The sequence below is a fragment of the Eumetopias jubatus genome, unplaced genomic scaffold (assembly GCF_037043125.1).
Source record: "Eumetopias jubatus isolate StellerSeaLion01/CBP00866 unplaced genomic scaffold, mEumJub1_p1.0 scaffold_17, whole genome shotgun sequence".
In the NCBI taxonomy this organism is placed as follows: Eukaryota; Metazoa; Chordata; class Mammalia; order Carnivora; family Otariidae; genus Eumetopias; species Eumetopias jubatus.
In genome coordinates, this window is record NW_028274823.1 from 51866291 (window position 1) to 51886752 (window position 20462).

General features: G+C 41.7%; 1 protein-coding gene across 29 annotated transcripts in view; it reads left to right on the plus strand.

The window, feature by feature from the left end:
• Positions 1-20462, plus strand: part of KCNMA1 (potassium calcium-activated channel subfamily M alpha 1) — a 744082-nt gene that overhangs the window by 703416 nt on the left and 20204 nt on the right. For 19 of the 29 annotated variants that reach the window (XM_088020041.1, XM_088020042.1, XM_088020032.1 and 16 more), the window contains 2 exons: positions 3241-3354; positions 8073-8203. In XM_088020041.1, the coding sequence (XP_087876167.1) occupies positions 3241-3354; positions 8073-8203 (245 nt within the window). Of the gene's footprint in view, positions 1-3240; positions 3355-4088; positions 4170-8072; positions 8204-20462 lie in introns of all 29 variants that reach the window. The other 10 variants (XM_088020031.1, XM_028109572.2, XM_028109573.2 and 7 more) reach the window with 1 other exon arrangement.

Here is a 20462-nt window from a genome sequence, read left to right on the forward strand (position 1 = left end):
ACCCACCGTAGTTTGTCAGTTGCAGATGCTGATGGAACCAGGCTTGGCGACTGGAGGGGAAAATGGAATATGAAAGCAAAATGAAATAGGCCTATGAGGCAAGCATGTCATTTCTAAATGAAGGTTTCATGCAAAGGAGTTGAGTCTTTTCACAGCTGAAAATGGAATCTTTAAATAAGATAAAATAAAAGGATGCTGTGGCTTGTTGCAGGTTCTGTAATGAAATACAGTTTTCCTAATACCGTGTGACCTGCATTTCTCCCTGTTTTATGGGTGCTATTCCTTGACGTACAAACCCGTATTTTCTCAAGTCAGCATTTGATGATGGATGTCAAAATACAGGCCATGTATTATGCATATAGCATTACCGATTTAAGGTGTTTACTTGTCAAGTTGAAGAAATTCAAAAACGTCACAGCCACCGAGTCTGCACAGCTGTCACTTGTAGTTTTTCATGCTTTTGAATGAAACTTCTGATGAAAACAGTTTAGTTTTCCCCTTCGCTATTCTGGGGAAGAAAACAGCTAGCATTTAAAATGCATGTTCTTGGTTATGTGGTTGGCTGAAAAATGCACATTCCAAAGTTTAGAAAGATGGACATTATACTGTCACTCGACATTACTTACCCTGTGCACAGCATATCAACACAAAGAATAAAATTAATGGCAATCAGAGAATGAACAGTAAATAAAACTTTCCTTTTCTTTCTGAAAGTATGGCGTTCAATAGTATGAAATTTATACACAGGAGAGCAGAAAATAGGAAGACCCTTTTATATTTTGCTGGCATTTCATGCATAATGCACCTTGAAAACAACAGGCAATTATTGAGCACCTGTCATTTCATTCCTGATAGATGGAGCTTCACACGTACTATAAAGCAGAATCAATCCAACATTGCCACATTACTGGAGGCTAGGTCAGGGATCTGACCACATGGGTCTGTTTGGAATTTCGTCCTTGGAAACTTAGCAAGTGACTTTGTATCTGCAAGTCCTTAATTCACTGATAAGCCCACGTAGCCAATCCCCCAAGGACAAAGAAGGGAAGCCAAAGTGAATGTGAACATCTGTCTGCCTGTGTGCTAAGGTCAGGAGCAAATTGGGTCTTGCAGCCAGCACAGTTGATGGTAGCACTTGCCAGGTGCGTCACTTGATAAAATTAATTTTCGTCAAATGAATATATGAGGTAAATAAATGTCTCATGTTTGTGGGTCTCTATGCTCATCCTTAAAGAGGCAGCTGTTCAGCCGTGAAGTTGTGGTTGGGCCAAACTCATTCTAATATGTGCTTGGGATTTGGGTCTAAGAAGCTCAAACAGCAAAGATCAGAAACCAAGTAGGCTACTTTCCAATTGCCTGTGCCCGCGTTTACCGTATGAAGTCCGTGTTTGGCATGCTGGGGAGTTCCGGGACCTGTGACAAGCCGGGGGCATCTGCAGTAGTCAGGAGGACTTCTTTTTCAAATGAAAAGAAAATTCTTCATTTGGGCTTACACAAAAAGAAAAATATATACAGTTGACCTGTGAACAATGGGGGAGTTGAGGGGTGCCAGCCCCCTGCACAGTTGAAAATACATGTATAACTCTTGAGTCCCCCAAACCTAACTGTTAATAGCGTCCTGGTGACTGGAGCCCTACTGATAAACATAAAGTGTCGAGGAAACTACTTTTGGTATGTTGTGTGTATTATATACCATAGTCTTTCAGTGAAGTAAGCTAGAGAGAAGAAAATGTTATTTAGAAAGTCATAAGGAAATTACATTTACAGGACTGCATTATATCTATCAAGAAGAATTCGCATATAAGTGGACCCACACAGCTCAAACCTGTGTTGTGGAAGAATCAACTACATATTTATAAAATTGTGTGTGTGTGTGTGTGTGTGTGTACATATAGTGTGTGTGTGTGTGTACAAAACCAAACTATCCTACCTCAGGATTTTTTACCATAAGAAAATATATATGTATATGTACATATACATATGTAATTATTATATATATAAAATATAGACAATCTCATTATCATAGTGTATATTATAATCTCATTTGTATATACTGTATATAAAGTCCTATGTAGTAAGAAATCCTGAGGTCAGTTGGTTTTGGCTCTAAGGCTAGCTAATTCAGTAACTCAAGGATCGTTCTTTCTATTTTATTTATTTATTTATTTATTATTTATTTATTTTGATAGAGAGAGAGAGTAGGGGAGGGGCAGAGGGAGAGAGAGAGAATCCCAAGCAGGCTCCATGCCCAGCACAGAGACCAATGCAGGGCTCAATTCCAAGACCCTGAGATCATGACCTGAGCCAAAAACTGAGCTGACACTCAACTGACTGAGCCACCCAGGTGCTCTCTCAAGGATAGTTCTTTCTGTTGTTAAGTCTTTCCATCATTTGTTCAGCCAATCTCCTTAAGCTGGCTTTGTCTTCAGCTGGTGCCCATCCTAGTTGCAAGATGGCTGCCACAATTCCAGGCACTACAGGTACGAGAGCAATGTGCAGTGAATTAAAAGACAATCTCTTCCTGTGTGATTATTTTAAGGCAAGGAAACCCTTCCTAAAAGTCCCCAAGCAGATTTCCTCCCACTTCCCTTTGACGAGAATCTGTCAAAAACCCCGGCTTGAGTCACTCATTGGCAAGAGAATAAGTAATCAGTTGGTTTACCGTAATAGTCAGGATAGGTTAGGTTATGCTGTGGTAACAACACCACGATCCCCAGTATCTTCAAGCAACAGAGATCACCTCTTCACTCACTCAGAATGCTTCGCGGTCTGGGTTACTGTCCAGGGCTGCTGCCCAGCCTTCCTCTCTATAGTAACCCATGTTCCCATGGTTGCCACAGTCTGGGAAGGGAGGCAGAAAATCAAATCTTTGTACCAGAAGCAATGGTATACATTGTTCTGTTCACTTTTCATGGCCTAGAGCATTTCCTGTCACATGGAGGCACAGAGGTACAATCTTCTTGTCTGCCTGGAACAAAAATCTGTGAGCAAGAGCAGTAATTGATGTAGAGACTCATTTTTAGGGAGCTATCAAGGCAGGTTAGAATTATTGATAATGGCCTCCTACTTTGTCCTTCACCAAAGCAACACATCCGAGTTTATCCTGAGAGTGCTAATTGTTGACCTGCAAATAATGCATAAACTACTTTTTTTTAAATTATGTATGTATCTTATACTCATATTATTCCCAAGCTTTCCATGTCTCTGACTTATCTCCCTCCTCTCTTTTTTTTCCACTAGGGTTCACACCTCCAGGAATGGACAGATCCTCCCCAGATAACAGCCCAGTGCACGGGATGTTACGCCAGCCATCCATCACGACTGGGGTCAACATCCCCATCATTACTGAACTAGGTAGGGGTGAATGTCAGCTTTGGGCAGATTTTGTTGTCCTCTCTTCCAGCCATGTAGGATACGAGGGTAGCCTGTTTCTTAACTCCTTCAGCATAGAGGGCTCTAGTCGGGGGGGGCGGTGAAGAGAGGTATGGGTAGCAATATGACAGATTACCAAAAGGAAAACTGATCTATCTTTCCTCTGAGATGAATAGACAGTTTCCTTCACGCTGGTCTCTGTTCTCAATGGAGTTTGAGATGATGGATTTGAGATTGGGGCATAAATTAGGGAAGGGGGAGGAAAGGAGGAAAGGCATAATCCATGAACTCTTCCTGGTGATTTTCCTTGGAAGCACCTCCAGACAGCTCCTGCAATCAGAGCCCTCCACTGAGGTACAAAGCCACAGGTCTAAGCCAAACCCATTCTGAGAACTGGGTGGAGGCAGTGGGCATTTAATCTATTCTCGTTGAACTTCTCAGCTAATGCTCCTCTGGCCTAAAATAGGATGGGGTTTGGACGGCCATGATCACAGGCCAGTGGAACCCAACTTTTAACCCAGCCATGGCATTCCCTCCTACCATCTGTGAATTTGCAAAGCTGCTGAGTGGTCTCTTTCCCCCAAGACAATACTAACCACCTACGGTGATGGGTCCCCTTACGTTACAATGTGTCCTCTGTTATTCCCTCATGCTCTTCTTTTTCTGTACTTTCCTCCACTCCCTTTCCCCAACCCTTAAATGCTGTATCCAATTAGCTAAACCTGGCAAGTTGCCTTTGGTATCAGTCAATCAGGAAAAAAACAGTGGGACGCACATTCTAATGATAACTGAACTGGGTAAGAAGCACTGTTTTCCTTCACATCGGTATCTCCTTTTGTTCTGTTGTTGGTGTTTCCAACTATCATCGGCTTGTTTTTTATTTCATGGGCTGTAACAGAGAGACTACCCCATGGCACTGCTTTGAATGTGTTTTATTTGTGGCTCTGGTTGGAATCGACTGTCTTGTTCTGGCCTTTCTTAATGATTTTTTCCCCCACACAGCATCAGTAAACCTTTGATCACACCCATCTGACCTGGCAGTTGCTTCTAAAGCATCTTTGCTCTAATTCATTTTCTTTGGCCTGGGCCTTCCCCCCCCCCCTTTCCATGTATCCCCCTGCTCTCCCGCCTTCTCCCTTATATTCCTCTTCCAACACGCTGTCAGTTTGACTGACATGTCTTCACAGCTCTCAGAGAAGTCAAAGGAGAAATATAAAAATTTTAAGATAAGAAACCTAAGACGGAGCCTTCCCTCTAGCTGTTTATTTTCCTTTATTCTGACTTTATTTGCCTTTTTTTTTTTTTTCCCCCTACGAGACCTTTTCTCAGAAGCTCTGGTTCTGAGGCCATAAAAGCAGCCAGCTCCTAGGGGACCTTTTTCTTATGAAAGCCAGATTTCAAGAAGGGTGCCGAGGATGACGTTAGCAGCCACTGAGCCACAGGTCTGCGCTCTGACCCCCACCCGGCTGGCCCAGAGCCTCCCGGAGATTCAGAGTGGACTCACCAGGAAGATGAAGGGTTCTGGTCATGACTACATTTGTCAGGCCCTTCACACTTCCCCGGGACTTGGTTAATAACTCTGTAAAAGGCACCCATCAGCAGCAGGTCTCAGAACTGGGGATTGATCTTCTAAATAGAGACAGCAAAAGTACTGCTCTGCAGAGGGGTGGATAGAGAGGTGGGGAGCACCTGCCTTCGAATGACTCACAAATGAAACGAACATGCCATTCTCTTGGCCCCAAAATATATTTCAAAATAAGAGAGCAGGCTTTTAACACAGTAATCTTGCTTGTGAGTTGTCTGGAAACTAAGGAATAAATTGTCCACCATTCAGCACTGCATTATTGTAGACGTAGCTATTTATCAGGACAAATTCACTCAGGTCAAGGAGTATTGCACTATTTTCTGTTTCCAACAGTAGGAGAGGTGTCTTTTTCATGTTTAGAGAAGTTGGCTAAAAGCCTAGGTTTCTGGATTGCTCTTCTCAGGACCTTAGGGTTGTAAGAGGCCCAGGAAGCTCATGCAGCCCAGACCGCTGGTTGGAAAATTCATCCAAATATCTCCATCTCAGAAACCTTCAGCGGCATTTCAAAATCATTACTGCCAGGAATTTCTTTTTCTGTTTGGAGTTCGTATGCTAGCAACTAACTAGGATATCTCAATTTGTGATTAGGAGAAGAGGAAAGAGAAGGCTTGGTGCCCCAAATCTGAGGCAATGAGGCAGACATTCAGTTAGCATAACTGAATTTCCCAAAGCCTTCTTCCCTCACCAGATTTCTTCTGTGAGCTCAGAGAACCTTCCATGTGTTCACATCACCCTTACCTTCTGTGTTAAGCCCTATTTTCCTGGTGGTCATACCACCTTTGGCAAACATACCATCATCGTCTGACCACTTCGCTTCCCCGCATCCCCACAAATATTTACTGTTTACCTGCATGTTCTGAGATGTGTTCTGCATAATGCCAAACCAGTAAAATGCCTTCTAAAAAGCACAAAGGATACCAGGTTCTTTTAAAGCTGTGTAGTATATTCCTGTCTTCATCCACTTGGAGAGTTTCAATTGATGGTAGTGGGTAAAAAGCTTCTAGAAGTTCCACAAGAAGGACATTTGCTTAAGGCTACTTAACCTGGTTTCTAGTCATCTATGACCTAAAACACTGGGGGAGGGGTTAAAAATCACATGTTAGCACCATATAATTACTGTTCTGTGAAATAGGCTTTGGGTAACACTGTCTGCTCTCCCTGTGAGACTCTCCCAGAACAAGACACAGGATTTTCACAGAACCGTGGTTCCTGCCTTAGCTCTTTCCCATTGACTAAAATGCCTGGCTCGCTGGCGATCTAGCCATCTCTCCCTACCTGTGGCCACTTGCCCTCCAAGTCCACTACCAGCCCTTCCCCATGGTCTTGAAAAGAGATAACAGATGCTACCCCTTTTGGAGTGTCAATGCACACACCATCCTTGGTTGTTCTAAGTAATTAAAACCATGCTCCTCTGCATTACTGTCCAGAGTTCACGTTTTCTGATTCACAAAGCAGGAAGCCAAAACTGTGGCCTCCAATGTGCTTTTGGGTAAATGGAGGGAGGAGAGGAAAAGCTCCCTCCCATTTGACGGTGTAGGATCCCTGAGCAAAGCCTTACTTGCTTCTGAGAGAGGCGGAGGGAAGCTGGAAATTTTCATAATGTAGTAGGGTAGACAGAATATTTAATCAGACAGGCAATCCTGAGAGCAGCTAATATTTGTCAAGGTCCTGGGCCAGGCTCACCAAGCACAATCTCCTAGGAGCCTCCTGACAATCTCATGAGAGCTGCTAGTAACTCTCCCATTTTATAGAGAGAGAAAGTAAGGTGCAGAATGATGAAGCCGCAGGCTTATACAGAGTTTGTACAGAGCCCAGATTCAAAGCTTACTTGTCCGATCCTGCATTTTGTACTTTTACCCACTAGCCTGTAATTCAAGTGTTACTGAGCAAAGATGTTCCTCCATTAAAATTTTTCTCTAGGGAAACAAGATGGTGTCATTTAAAACTAATTCCATGCCTAGCTTTTTATCCTATTATTTATTCTGCCTTACACAATAAACAAGCAAAAGTTGAAAGAAAAAGTTATCCAGAATGTTACGCTTAGGAAAAAAAATTAAAACAATAACTCTAGGAAAGAGAATTCATTACCAATACATTTAGAAAGGAATCAGAAAAAGGAAACCTCATCTATTCTTTTCCTAAAAGCACCATAATTATTCCAGAAATCACGAGCGCTCATCTCCTCCCCCACCACACCCTTTCTTCCCTATTACTTGCTCTGCAAAACTGATAATTTCTGAAGCCAAGATGGGAATGGAAATTAATTTGTCATTTAATTTTTAATAAGTTAAAGACATCTCAGTGACACAGCCAATCAGTCTGCACCTGCCTGCCGGAGGAGTCCTTGAGGAATCCTCAGATGGAAATGAACTACAGCATCTCATGGAGCTGCAGCACATAAAAGATTGAGCTGTGTAGAAGGGGAAAGGGAGAACGTGGGCGTCCCCATGCAACTCGGAATGCACAGCAAGTACTTGTCAGCAAGCAGCTGGAGACAGCCAGGGATCCATCCCACCTGGGGTCACTGTTCTATCAAACAGGGCCTGTCAGGGTGGTCCTGGATTCAGGGCTAGGGACACCAGACCCTACCCGGGCTGACCCCAGGGAGGATGTAGGTCCTGCCTACAGGTGAATTCCTTGCTATGCGCCTTTGCTGTGCACCTAGTCTCCTTCTCTCCGGTCTCGATAAGTTGCTTTCTTTTCCTGTGGCTAAACTTAGCATCCCAGCATGGCTACTCATGGCTACTCATCCTTGAAATATGTCCGTCTCTCAAAGGACTTGGCAACCGAAAAATACCCTGAAGTGTTTTTCGGTCATGATTCTAAAACTATACCAAAGGACTGACCAGCACTGTCCAGCCATTCTCCAGTGGTCTGCCATGGAGCAAGGCTGCTTGAACTCATTGCTCTCCAGGCCTGGGAAGCTTGAACAATCACATAAGAGCAGTCCATTGAGTCCACTGGCTCCCACCCCAAGATTCATCCACAGCTTCTCCCATGCTTTTCTCTCCTTTTCAGTGACTTCAGTGTTGCTAAATCAGTAACGTGCTCTTTCTCTGGCTTTGCTGCGTGTGTGTGGTCTTTTGAGCTAATTCTCATTTTATACTTTTTCTAGTGAATGATACTAATGTTCAGTTTTTGGACCAAGACGATGATGATGACCCCGACACAGAACTGTACCTCACGCAGCCATTTGCATGTGGGACAGCATTTGCAGTCAGTGTCCTGGACTCGCTCATGAGCGCGGTGAGTGGGTGCGGGATATGGGAGTAGGGCACCTCCGACCTCTAACATCAAAGGCGCAGGACTGGAGCTGGGGACAGCATGACCACACAAAGCTTGCAATCTAGAAGGGGATACCAAACTGTTGTACAAATAAATGTTTGATTATGAATTCTTGAAAGTATGAGGAAGATCAGGAAGAGGGGAGATTTTGTGGGGAAGAATATCCCCCTCAAAGAAGGAAAGAAAATGCAAAGGCCTGGTGGTGAAGGAAACTGGCAATTTAAGGAGGCCAAAGAAAGCCTTTGTAGCTGGGCCACAGTGAGAAAGGAAGAGGAGCGTATGAGGCAAGGTTGGACCTATAAGACCAAGAAACCCACTGTCATGGCTTTGGTTTTTTTCTTAAGGTCAATGAGGAGGCATTGAAGGATGGTTTTAAGCTGGCAAGTCGTGTGATCCGGTTTATGTTTTAAGAGGATTGTTTTGGCGGGTGTGTGGAGGATGGCTCAGGAGGCAAGATGGCGGCAGGAAATCTGAATATGGGGCTATCAAAGTTTGGATAAGGATAGAGCTGGCAGGGCTAGAGGGAGTTGGGTGCGTCTGGGTGGTGTTGGTCAGGAAGATTGATAGGGTTTGGGGATAGATTGAATATGAGCAGAATATGGAAGAGGACAAAGTGTCAAGGGTGACTCCTAGGTCACTGCTCGTCACTGAAATGTAAGGCCTGGGAGAGGACCATGCATGAGGGTCAGGCATGGCCAGTTTCCTGCTGCTGGGCAGGAATGAAGTAGTAGCAAAGAGAGGAGGGTGGGCTGTCTGAGGGGTCAAAAGCATCACTGGTTTCTTTTATAACTTGATATGCACCAAACAATCAAGGCATTGTTTTTTCACTTTTGAGACCAAAAACAAGTAACATTAAAAAGTAGGCCCCCAGTTCATGGAGCTCTCTTGAATTGCAAAAGGCAAAAGCAGACACTAGAATGGGTTACAAGAGGGGATTGTGAAGTGTTCCCACTGAGTGTCTTTATTTATTATAGAGAAAAGCCTCTTTATTTTGGAATTCTCAAATTCACAATTTATGAAAATATAGACATAAGCTGGATAAAAACTGACCTTTGAGGAATCCATGAAAAGGAGTTTTACTGAACACATTAAAACCATAAACATAGCTCTGAGAGTTTTTATACACATACATTTCTTAAAGTGCTTAAGAAGGCTATTCTCCTGAATGTGTTAAACAACTGATATGCTAATTATGCATTATTCTTTGCTATTCATTAAAGCTAATCCCAGAAGAACCTCTATTTGAGGAAAGAAAAAACATAAAGCTTTTTAAGACTAATTTAGGTTATTCTATATTCCTGAATGTGGTCCAACTGCAAGCATATCTTATTTTAAAAAAATTAGAATTATAGATTTAAAAATAATTATGAAGCAATATTCATCTGAATTAAGGTTGACTAGGCGTCATGCCAGACCTTTGCTTTCCAAAGCCAAGAAGGAGAGAAAAAGGTCACTAGAGAAGGCGCTCTCAGTTTCCAAGGACTTGTGATTTCTTTCTGATGGCCTGATGGTTCTGGGCCTAACCTCTCTACCTGCTAGTGATGTTGGGCTCAGTTTGTTCAAACTCCTTAAGCAAGCCAGAAGGAATGATGAAAGCTACAGGATGTGCTCAGACAGTGCCAAATTGTCTGTACTGGTCTTCAGTTTCCAATAGATTTCTGTAATTCATCTCTTTAGAAATTTCATTTTACTTCTGATCCTAATTAGAGAGATTACGGGAGACTGGTCTCACTAAAAGATGGTTAAACTGGGTACAGTAGCTTTTTTGTTCAAGAACCCCAAAATACTCTATTAACATTTTATAAAATCCAAACTTATACAATTATTTATGTTTCTACATATCAGACATGCAGGATATTCCAGGCAGCTATTAATTAGCAAGGCCACTTTTTCGTACGTTATTAAGAACTTCAAAATGATGACTGCAGAGCTTTCAGCCAAGTGAGGGGCCCTTCTGAGCATGCACCATGGGTGACCGCACAGGCCACATGCCCGTGAAACCAGCCTCTCATACCAGTAAGCCCATAAAATGGATTTTAAGCAGCAAAGAACTTCACCCCTACACAACCGAAGGGGCACTGGGTGGCCATGGGATGGGAGTAGGTGGCCCCTCTGGATCTGAGCGGCACCTCTGTCCGTCTATAGCACTACCAGTGAGTCAGTTCTTGGAAACTCAGATGAGAAATCAAAGTGGGTTGGTTTGAAATTTTTAAGAAGCCATCTCTAATCTCCTTTGAAATGCAAACTGAAGTGTCTTGGAGAGAGGAGCTAAGACACCTATGGATGCGTGTGGATGCGACCGGTCTGCCGAAGCATTCCTTCTGAATTCCAGCCTGGGAAAGAAGAGTATCAGGAATCTAGTAACAGTCATTGCACTCACCATCGGCTTCATTTATTGAGGGCCCAGAACTGTGCAAGGCACTTCAGCCACAGTGTCTGATCTTTCGGACAATAATGTGAATAAACCTGAGGCAAGATGTATTTAACTGATACACTGACAGTGACTTTTCAGATCATTAGTCAAAACGCCTATCCAATGGTTCCAGGCCTGGTTTTCCTTGTCTGGGATGAACAAGTTCCACTGTGACGTCTTGCATTGGGTCGGGCTCAGCAGACCCAGTCGAATCGGGCCTTCTGACAAAAATGTTACCAATGATTTCTTTGCATTCCACCCCAACCCTAATTTATGAAAAACCAGGAGATTAGTCAGGAACCAAGGCAGTAACTAGAAGGAATTGAAAAGGTTGGCAGGAATGTAAATTGAGAAATTGAGACTCCAAGCATCGGGAACCAGAGGTAAGCTTCCATCCCAGGCATTCGCTTACAAGCAACGCCGCGATGTTCGCATACACTCACCTCCTCAGATGTCCATGATCTCCTTTTTCTAGCCCCCAAATTGCCACTTAATCGTGTGTCTAAACATCCCCTGAATATTGTCCTTCATAACTCAACTCCTGCTGCTTACTGCCTCATTTGTTAAAAGAATAATGTTTTGATTTGTCACAAGCATCCCTGAACAGATAGGGATGTTGCAGACATGGCCTCGTGGCTTTCTCCTGCTAATCAACAGCAGAAACACATGATCAGAAGGAATAATTATGCTTGTGGGAATGTGCCTCTAGGAAGAGGCTCACAACTAGGCTATGCATTTTTCAGAGGGGTACCAGCTTGCTGCTCACACACACATGGAAAAGATGAAAGGAAGCGTCTCTGCATTTAGAGCTGAAACTGGCACTCAAGTGTTCAGACTTCTTTTCCACAGACAGCCCTCGCCCCACCCACAGCCCCAATTTGAGTTCTACCTGGCCCCTCCCTAGGCAGAAAAGTCATGAACCAAGAGCCAAACTGCCCGGATGCCGATCCCAGCACCAGCATTTACTGGCGGTGTAAACTTAATCTCTCTGTGCCTCAGTTTTGTCATCTTTAAAATTGGGATAGTAATAGCACTTACCTCATAGAATTGTCGAGATAAATAAGTGAGTTAAGGCTGTAAAGTGATTAGTGCAGCACTTCACACATGACAAGCTCAATATTGTATTTATTATTATTGATCATTGCCTTCACTGAGCACTTAACTAAATGCCAGGCACTATTTGGATGCTGGGGATTTAGCAGTGGAGAAGAAAGAGGAAGACCCTGCCCTCATGTTGTTGGAACTTTCATTCTAGGGGGCAATAATTATGTAAATGATTATGTAAATCAGTAATGATAGCTACCATCGGTAGTAGTAAATGAATAAAATCAAATGGGCGAAACTGATTTGAAGAACATAAAATCATTTGAATGGGTGTGGAGACCTGTGTTAGCCACAATGGTCAGAGTACAGTTGTCTCAGCTGAAAACTTGGAAGCTGACACCGAAAAGTCAGAAGAGAGCACGTGGGGGCGAGGGTGACGAGGTTTCCAAGGCAGGAGAAAGATTGGAGGGCAAAGCTAAACAGTGGTGCTGAGCTGACTTTGGGGGGTCTGAGGGAGTTGTTGAAGGCTGTCATGCTTGGAACATAGTAGATACAGGGGAGGGACATGCCAGAAACAGTCAGACAGGCAAAGCTGCTGTCCACACTGTGAGTATGGAGTACAAAAGACCATGTCCCATCAAGTCCTAAGTCAGGGTTAAACACTTCACTCATCTTCCTTTGGATCCCACCAGGACCCTCCCTGAGGTCACTGCTTCCTGTGTGTGCTGGCTGGAGGGGAACACCCATCACTGAGTTGACTCCTGAAGTAACCCCCGATTATTTTTCTGTCCCGCACTCCATCCTCGTGCACTCATTTTAAGAGAAGAAGGGTAGAGAAACAGCACAATGTATTGGCATGAGGACCTGGATTGATCTCTGTCTTCTAATGAATCGTCTCTCGTAGAAGTCTCAAAATGGCACATTGCAGGCAACACCCATCCCACAGACAAGTTCTGCATTTCCCAGAGCTTTTCATTTTTAAATGGAATTTGTTGCCAATATTTTAAAATCATACATAAGGGCGCCTGGGTGGCTCAGTTGGTTAGGCGACTGCCTTTGGCTCGGGTCATGATCCTGGAGTCCCGGGATCGGGTCCCGCATTGGGCTCCCTGCTCGGCGGGGAGTCTGCTTCTCCCTCTGACCCTCTCCCCTCTCATGCTCTCTCTCTATCTCATTCTCTCTCTAAAATAAATAAATAAAATCTTTAAAATCATACATAAAATATGGGTTTCCGGCTTATTTTGATTGGAGTCACGAAGCAGATTCCCAGATACCCACAAAGCACCGACGGGCTAGAGCTGAGTTAGGCTTCCTTTAGTTACAGCCCACCGTGTTCCCTGTTGAACTCTCCCAGGCCCGCTTCACTCATCCCACCGGTCCCTGCCTCTGCATCCCACTGAACCAGACTTACAGGCCTCCTGCTTCTAATTTTGTGAGCCTCTGCGACTGTAGTCAGACAGCATCCTTGGGCTTCTGGCCATGTGCCTGTCCTTGGAGTCAGGAGGATGAGCATATGATGTCCATTTTCTTTGAACCCTCAACCTTTTTGGGGATCTCTGCTGCTGAATCCCCCAGGAGCCCAAGAAAAACTTCAGTATGAGCATTTTGTGCCAAGCGTGTCTTTGCTTTGCCCACTGCACCAATGCCCAGGGTGGGTATTTGCATGTTCGATGAATTTGCATTTCATAACAAAGGCGAGGACTTATAGGAGAGACAGTGTGGTGCTGGCTCATGAATTAGGACGTACAGATTCCAGTCCCAGCTCACCAGCAGCCCATGCATGTCTTTTCCACTGTCTGGGACCCAGTTCGGTCCAACTGTTAATGGGAATGATATTAACAGTCCCTTATCACATAAGGGTAATTGGGTAAGGACAAAGGTAGATGAAAATCTTTCACAGAATAGACAAATATTTCTTCAGATCAAATGTAACTACAAAGAAGTAGATTTATTATATATGTGTGTAGACATATATACACGTATGTTATATGTTTCTGTATTCTATTCTCTAATATCAGAGCTGGTCTCTGTTTGTCAGAAATAACTGGGCTTGTGTTGGTAAGACTGAAGAATGTGGCCATCTGGAAGATGGACCCACATGATTTGCTCTCTTAATTGTAATTGTGTTTTGGCTGCACCCCAGGAGGGTGTCATGGAGCCGACCAAGTTCTCCATCAGCCCGAGCTAATCCGTGCCACGTTATATAAACAAATGACTCCTCCCTGGCCCTCTTCCTTACACTCCACTCAAGAGCCTCATTTCTTCTGTTCTCAAGGTGAGGGATGGCCCATGGGCCATCCCAAGGCAGAGGACCTAGCACTGGTGTCCATGTGGCAAATGGGAGTGTGCTCTGTTGCACCCGGAACATACCACCACTGTTTCATCAGGCCAGGCAGGCCCGGGATTGGGAAAAAAAAAAAAAAAAAATCAAATTGTTCTCATCCTTCATGAAAGAAAAATACTAAAAATAAAAATCTACACCATGAAAACTAACAAATCTAAAAAATGGCAGCTATGGCATGGAAAATGACAATTTTAGAGCAATTATAAACGAAAGGCAAAGTGCCATTAAAGTTAAGGCAATGTTATTAAAAGATGTGTTAATTTTCAGTTAAATTTTCTATAAAAGACCAATTAGTTTAAAAGGCTTGACAGCATTAACTGTGAAACATAAGCTCTGGTAATTATACTTTAAAAAAAATAAAAAGAGGAAGACGCACCAGTGAGTTAGAAACACAGGCGCAGAGGGGTGTACTCAGAGCAGGCTAGGTGGCACTGCGGGCTCAGATTTCCCTGTGCAGTCAGGTCCTCTGCCCAGCATTCCTCGGCTTCCTCCATGCGTGTTACTCCGTCTACATATGGGGTCTGAGAAATATCAAAGTTCAGAGGCCAAGGAGGCTATGCACGTGATCTGGGCCAGATCTCTGATATAAGAGATGAGAACACAGAAACACAGAGAGAGGGAATTTTCCAAATTGGTTGCTTTGCTAGCCGGTTATTTTTATAAGCTACCGTTTATTATTTGTTGTGCATTTCAAGTTACACGAAGTATCTCATTTAACACTATCCTATAAGCTGGCTTGCACTGGGATTTTTGTGTTCTTGTTACATGGATGAGGAATTGGAGGCATAGAAAAGTCAGGCAACATTCCCATTGTCGTAGGTGTTGAGTGGCGAATCAGGGATTTAAAACCATATGAGCTGAATTCTGAGGTTAGTACACATAACCAGGGGTGCCATGTTGTCTTATTGGGATGAAAGGCTTCTCTGACTAGGGGTGGAACCCCAACGTTGGTAGTGGGAAGAGAGACTCCCATATTCCTTAGACTACGTGGGTAGCTCAGGAGGCGAAAGATCACACTTCCTTATTACAATCCTCCCTTCGGAAGTCTGTGTTTCTTCGATTCTAGTGTTTTTGTTCATCCAGAAAAGAATGATGCCCTCTGGGTCGGGTGAGTCGTACAGAAGTTTGTTCTAGCTAGCACATTCTCCATAGGAATTGTCTGTTATAATTGGCATTTGAGAGCCTAGCATCTGTTTGCTCCATGGTACTGAAACAGCCACTTTCTATGCAGAAAGCTCTGGATTTGCTGCTTAGCTGCCGACCAATCAATGTATGAAGAAACTTGTGCCTTCCATTATGACCAACTAGACATCCTTTTTCAAGAAAAGCATTGTCTTTGCACTAAGTTACTCAGATCACAAAGAAATCTTGATATGTGCTCAGAACACACCCACATGAAATGCTTAAAGTACTTCTCTGCAGCTGAATATTGAGCCAGCCAAATGGGAGCAGGAGTGCTCTGCTGAGAGACAGGCGTCATTATTCTCTGTCATAGCAGATATTGATGCCCACAGTGTGGCTCCTTGATGCCTGCATGGGAGAATCAAGGAGAGAGATCTAGGATACAGGTTGGAGGGTAGAGATTTGTGTTCAGAGTAATGAGTGGTTCCAGAGCTGTTCAGGCACCCATAAAACCCTGTGACCCACCCTGAAATTATACCCTTTGATGGGAAATTTTGTAAGTGACACACTCTTTGAATAGAATACAGTTGCAAGCCAAACCAAGACCTAGGGATTAGTAGATGCTCAATAAATGTCAGTGACTGATTGATCAAAAAGTCTGTGCTGTTACAGTGTAACTGATTTCAACACAGAAGGGGAAACATGTTGAGGTCAAATCCTTGAGATTTGACAAAACAATAACCTTTCATGTTCACCTTCTAAACTTATCATTGCAAAGCAGAACTTAGTGTTTTATGTTTAAAAATCATTGACAGTTTTCATTAGAAAAGTTATTCATGTTCAGTGTGGGATATTTTGAAAGCACAGAAATATATAAAGAAAAACATTTAAGTGAACCATATTTCCAATACCCAAAGATAAGCATGATTAATATTTTGGTGTATTTCCTCCCAGATGGATAAATATGGATCACCCAGTTTTATATCTTGTTTTTTTTCTTTTCTTTTAACGCTTAGCATTTTATCCAGAGCATTTAATCATGTCGTATTATTGCGTATCCTGATTTGCAATGCCTCCATAGGACTTCCTGAGACTCTAACCTAGAGATATTCCAGCACCTGTTTAACCATTATTTACCTATCGTGAGGCATTTCACTTTAAAAATTTTTTGTTTTAACAATAATTAACCCTGGGATAAACATTATTGCACATAATCTTTGAACAAGAAGCGATTTATTATCTTGAGGCAAACTTACTGGGTTTTTAACAAATAAGAACACTTTCAAAGCTCTTGATGCATATGGCTGGATTCTCTCCTGTTAATTCATACTGCCATCATGGGTGTGTAAATCCTATCCCGCGTGCTCCAGCGGGCACTGATTATCATTTTCTCTAGGAGGTCCTTTAATTGTGTTTATGACAATTTTTGAAGTATCTAAACTTTTAATTTGTATGTAATCATGTAAATGCATATTTACTTTTGTGAATTATTCTATAGTGTTTATGCTTAAAAAGTGCCTGCTGAACAAGAGAACTATCAGGTATCCTGAATCAGTTAAATATTCAGCTATATTTTCATCAGGTTGTTTGTGGCTGCGTTTTTTGCCTTGAACTATTTTATAACATTTGCTTCCTTTCTTTGGCCTAGTTTTATTGAGATATAATGAACTTATAACACTAAGTACATTTAAGGTATATAATGTAATGACTTGATATATGTATATATTGAGAAATGATTACCACAGTAGGGTTAGTTGACACATTCATCACCTCACATAGCTGTATATTTGTGTGGGTGTGTGAGAACTTTTAAGATCTACTCTCTTGGCAACTTTTAAATATACAATACAGTACTGTTAACTGCAGTCACCCTGCTATACATTACATCCCCAGAACTTAATCATCTTATGGAATGAATGGAATTCATCTTACTGGAAACTTGTATCCTTTGACCACCTTTACCTGTTTCCCCCCCATCCCCCATGTCCAGCCCCGGACAACCACCAATCTGTTCTCTTTTTTCTGTGAGGTCAGGTTTTTTTTTTTTTTTCCAGGTTCCACATGTAAGTGAGATTATACAATATTTGGATTTCTCTCTTAGACTTATTTCACTTAACAATGTCTCAGGATTCATCCATGTTGTTGCAAATGACAGGATTTCCTTCTTTTTATGGCTGAGTAGTATTCCGTTATACACACACACACACACACACACACACACACACACACACACCATATTTTTTTTATCCACTCATCTGTCGATGGACACTTAGGTTGTTTGCATGTCTTGGCTCTTGTAAAAAGTTCTGCAGTGGACATGGGAGTGCAGCTGTATCTTTGAGATAGTGATTTTGCATCCTTCAGTTATATAAGAAGTGGAATTGCTGGATCATATGGTAGTTCTATTTGTAATTTTTTGAGGAACAGTTATACTGTTTTTCATAGTGGCTGCACCTATTTACATTCACAACCACAGTGCACAGGGGTTTCCTTTTCTCCTCATCCTCATCAACGTGTATTTCTTGCCTTTTTGACAACAGTCGTTCTAGCAGTTGTGAGGTGATAGCTCGTTGTGGTTTTGATTTGCATTTCCTTGATGGTTAGTGATGTTGAGCACCTTTCCATGTACCTGTTGGCCATTTGTATGTCTTCTTTGGAAAAATGTCTATTCAGTTTCTTTGCCCATTTTGAATAGGATTTTTTCGTGGGTTTTTGCTACTGAGTTACATGAATTTCATTCATTTCCTTTTTTAGAAATTTAATATAAATATATTTTCACAGTCAAAATATATAAAATAAATAAAATTGTAGGAAAAATTAAAATCAGTCAGAATTCTGTCACCAAGAGTTAATCACCAAGTAAAATTTTGGGGTACTAAGTACAATTATTTTTACATAAATAAACCTGTATCACTTGAGGTCTGCCCTTTTTTTTTTAAGATTTTATTTATTTATTTGACAGAGAGAGAGAGAGATCACAAGTAGGCAGACAGGGAGGCAGAGGGAGAGGGAGAACCTGGGTTCCCGCTGAGCACGGTGCCCGATGTGGGGCTCCAGCCCAGGACGCTGGGATCATGACCTGAGCCGAAGACAGACGTTTAACGGACTGAGCCACCCAGGTGCCCCGAGGTCTGCCCTTTTAACGTGAATTTTATGTCATGTTGTTTTTTGGATCCTGCCTTTTTGCATATTTTACTATTACATCATATAATTGTTACTGTGCCATTAAATATTCTCTGAAAACATAATATCTGGACAATATAAGTAATATAAGTGTATCATGATTTATTTAATCATTACTATATTGTTGAAGAATTTTTTTCCAGATAGCCAGTTATCCCTAAATCATTTTTTTTTAAGACTTTATTTATTTATTTGAGAGAAAGAATGAGAGAGAGAGAGCACATGAGAGGGGGGAGGGTCAGAGGGAGAAGCAGACTCCCCGCCAAGCAGGGAGCCCGATGCGGGACTCGATCCCGGGACTCCAGGATCATGACCTGAGCTGAAGGCAGTCACTTAACCAACTGAGCCACCCAGGCGCCCATCCCTAAATCATTTCTTGAAAAAACATTTTTTCCTTATGGTGTATGATGCTTTCCTTATCATATTAAAGAACAGAGCAGCAAATTTTTTTTCGTAAAGGGCCAGGTGGTGAATGTCTTAGGTTTTTGAGAGCCATAAGGACTCTGTTGAAAGTACTTGACTTCTGTCATTATAGCATAAAAGCCCATTTGTAAACAAATGGGTATGTCTAGGTCCCAATAAAACTTTATTTAAGAAAACATGTGGCAGGTTGGATTTGGCCCAAGGGCCAGATTTGCCAGCTCCTGTATTTGTACATAGAACTATTAGACTATTGTTCTCAGTAATCCATTATGGTTGATTGGTCTTCTCATTTTTACTATTGTCTACAATGTTAAGTTATGAAATATTTAATATTTATTAGAGTCCCTGGGAGGACAATTTCATAAACTGTTTCCAGAGGAAATTTAGCATAGTTCTATCAAGTTTTTAAAAAGTCCAGTTGAGGGGCACCTGGGTGGCTCAGGGGGTGAAGCTTCCCTACTCTTGATTTTGGCTCAGGGCATGATCCCAAGGTCCTGAGATAGAGCCCCGTGTGGAGCCCCATGTCTAGCTCTGGGCTAAGCGTGGAGCCTGCATAGATTCTCTCCGCCCCTCTGCCACCCCCTCCCCTACACTCACACATGCACACACACTCTCTCTCTCTCTCTCTTTCTCTCTCGCAAAATAAGTAAATAAATAAATATTAAAAATCCAGTTGAATCTATGACATATATCCAACTTAAAAATTTTACTTGAAAAAATAAGACATTATAACATCCAGTTGACATGTTAAGGAATATGGTATTCTTTTTTATTTTTTTCCTAAGAATCTTCTCTGTCTGTGGATGATCATTATTTTGCTTTCCTTTGAACAACAGTAGCTGTTCTCATGCATGACCAGGAGCTGTGATACTAAAGAGAGCTTCCAGGATAGGAGTGTTAATTCTCAAACGTATATGACACTATATTCTCTTTCTTATTTTTCATTTTACTTTTTTAGTTATATTTGTCATAGGCTTGTTTCGTTTTTTGAAGAATTATTTCTTGTATTTATCATTTTAATAAATATCCTCTTGTGATTTCATTTATTGATGCTTTATTATTTCATCCTTCTGCTTTTCTAAGATAAAAAAAGAACAGTAAAAGACAGTTCTTTTAATGCTTAACATTATTTATTGTAATTCTTTTGTACTTAATAATAAGATCATTTAAGGCTCTGAATTTGTTTCTGTAGCTTTGGCCTCAATCCATGGCATTCTTATATGCCATTTTCAAATAGTTAACTTTTAAATACTCTATATTCTAAGTTTGATTTCCATCTTGACCTATAGTTAGGTTTTAGAATACTTTTAAACTTGGAGATGTTGGGATATTTACTTTTATTTCTACTATCATCTTAATTTTCTAAATGTAGACTCTGCAGCTTATGCTTTATTATATATATTGAAATTTTATACTTTGAGTCGTTGATCTTTTTTTGTAATTACTGTTTGGAAGCTATCTAAAAATGTTGCAAAATTTAGCACAAATCTACTAAAGCACTTTCATTATATCCTTAAGTTTCTCATAGTTTGGTCTGCGTGAGCTACTGAAGCTAGAAACACAGTGATATTTTACATATTACTCTCAGTCCACATTTATTTTACTCTAATTGCTAATTAGTTTTACTTTCTATATTTCAGTTATATTATTTTGTGCATAAGTAGGTTATATCTTTATTGTAAATTTTCACT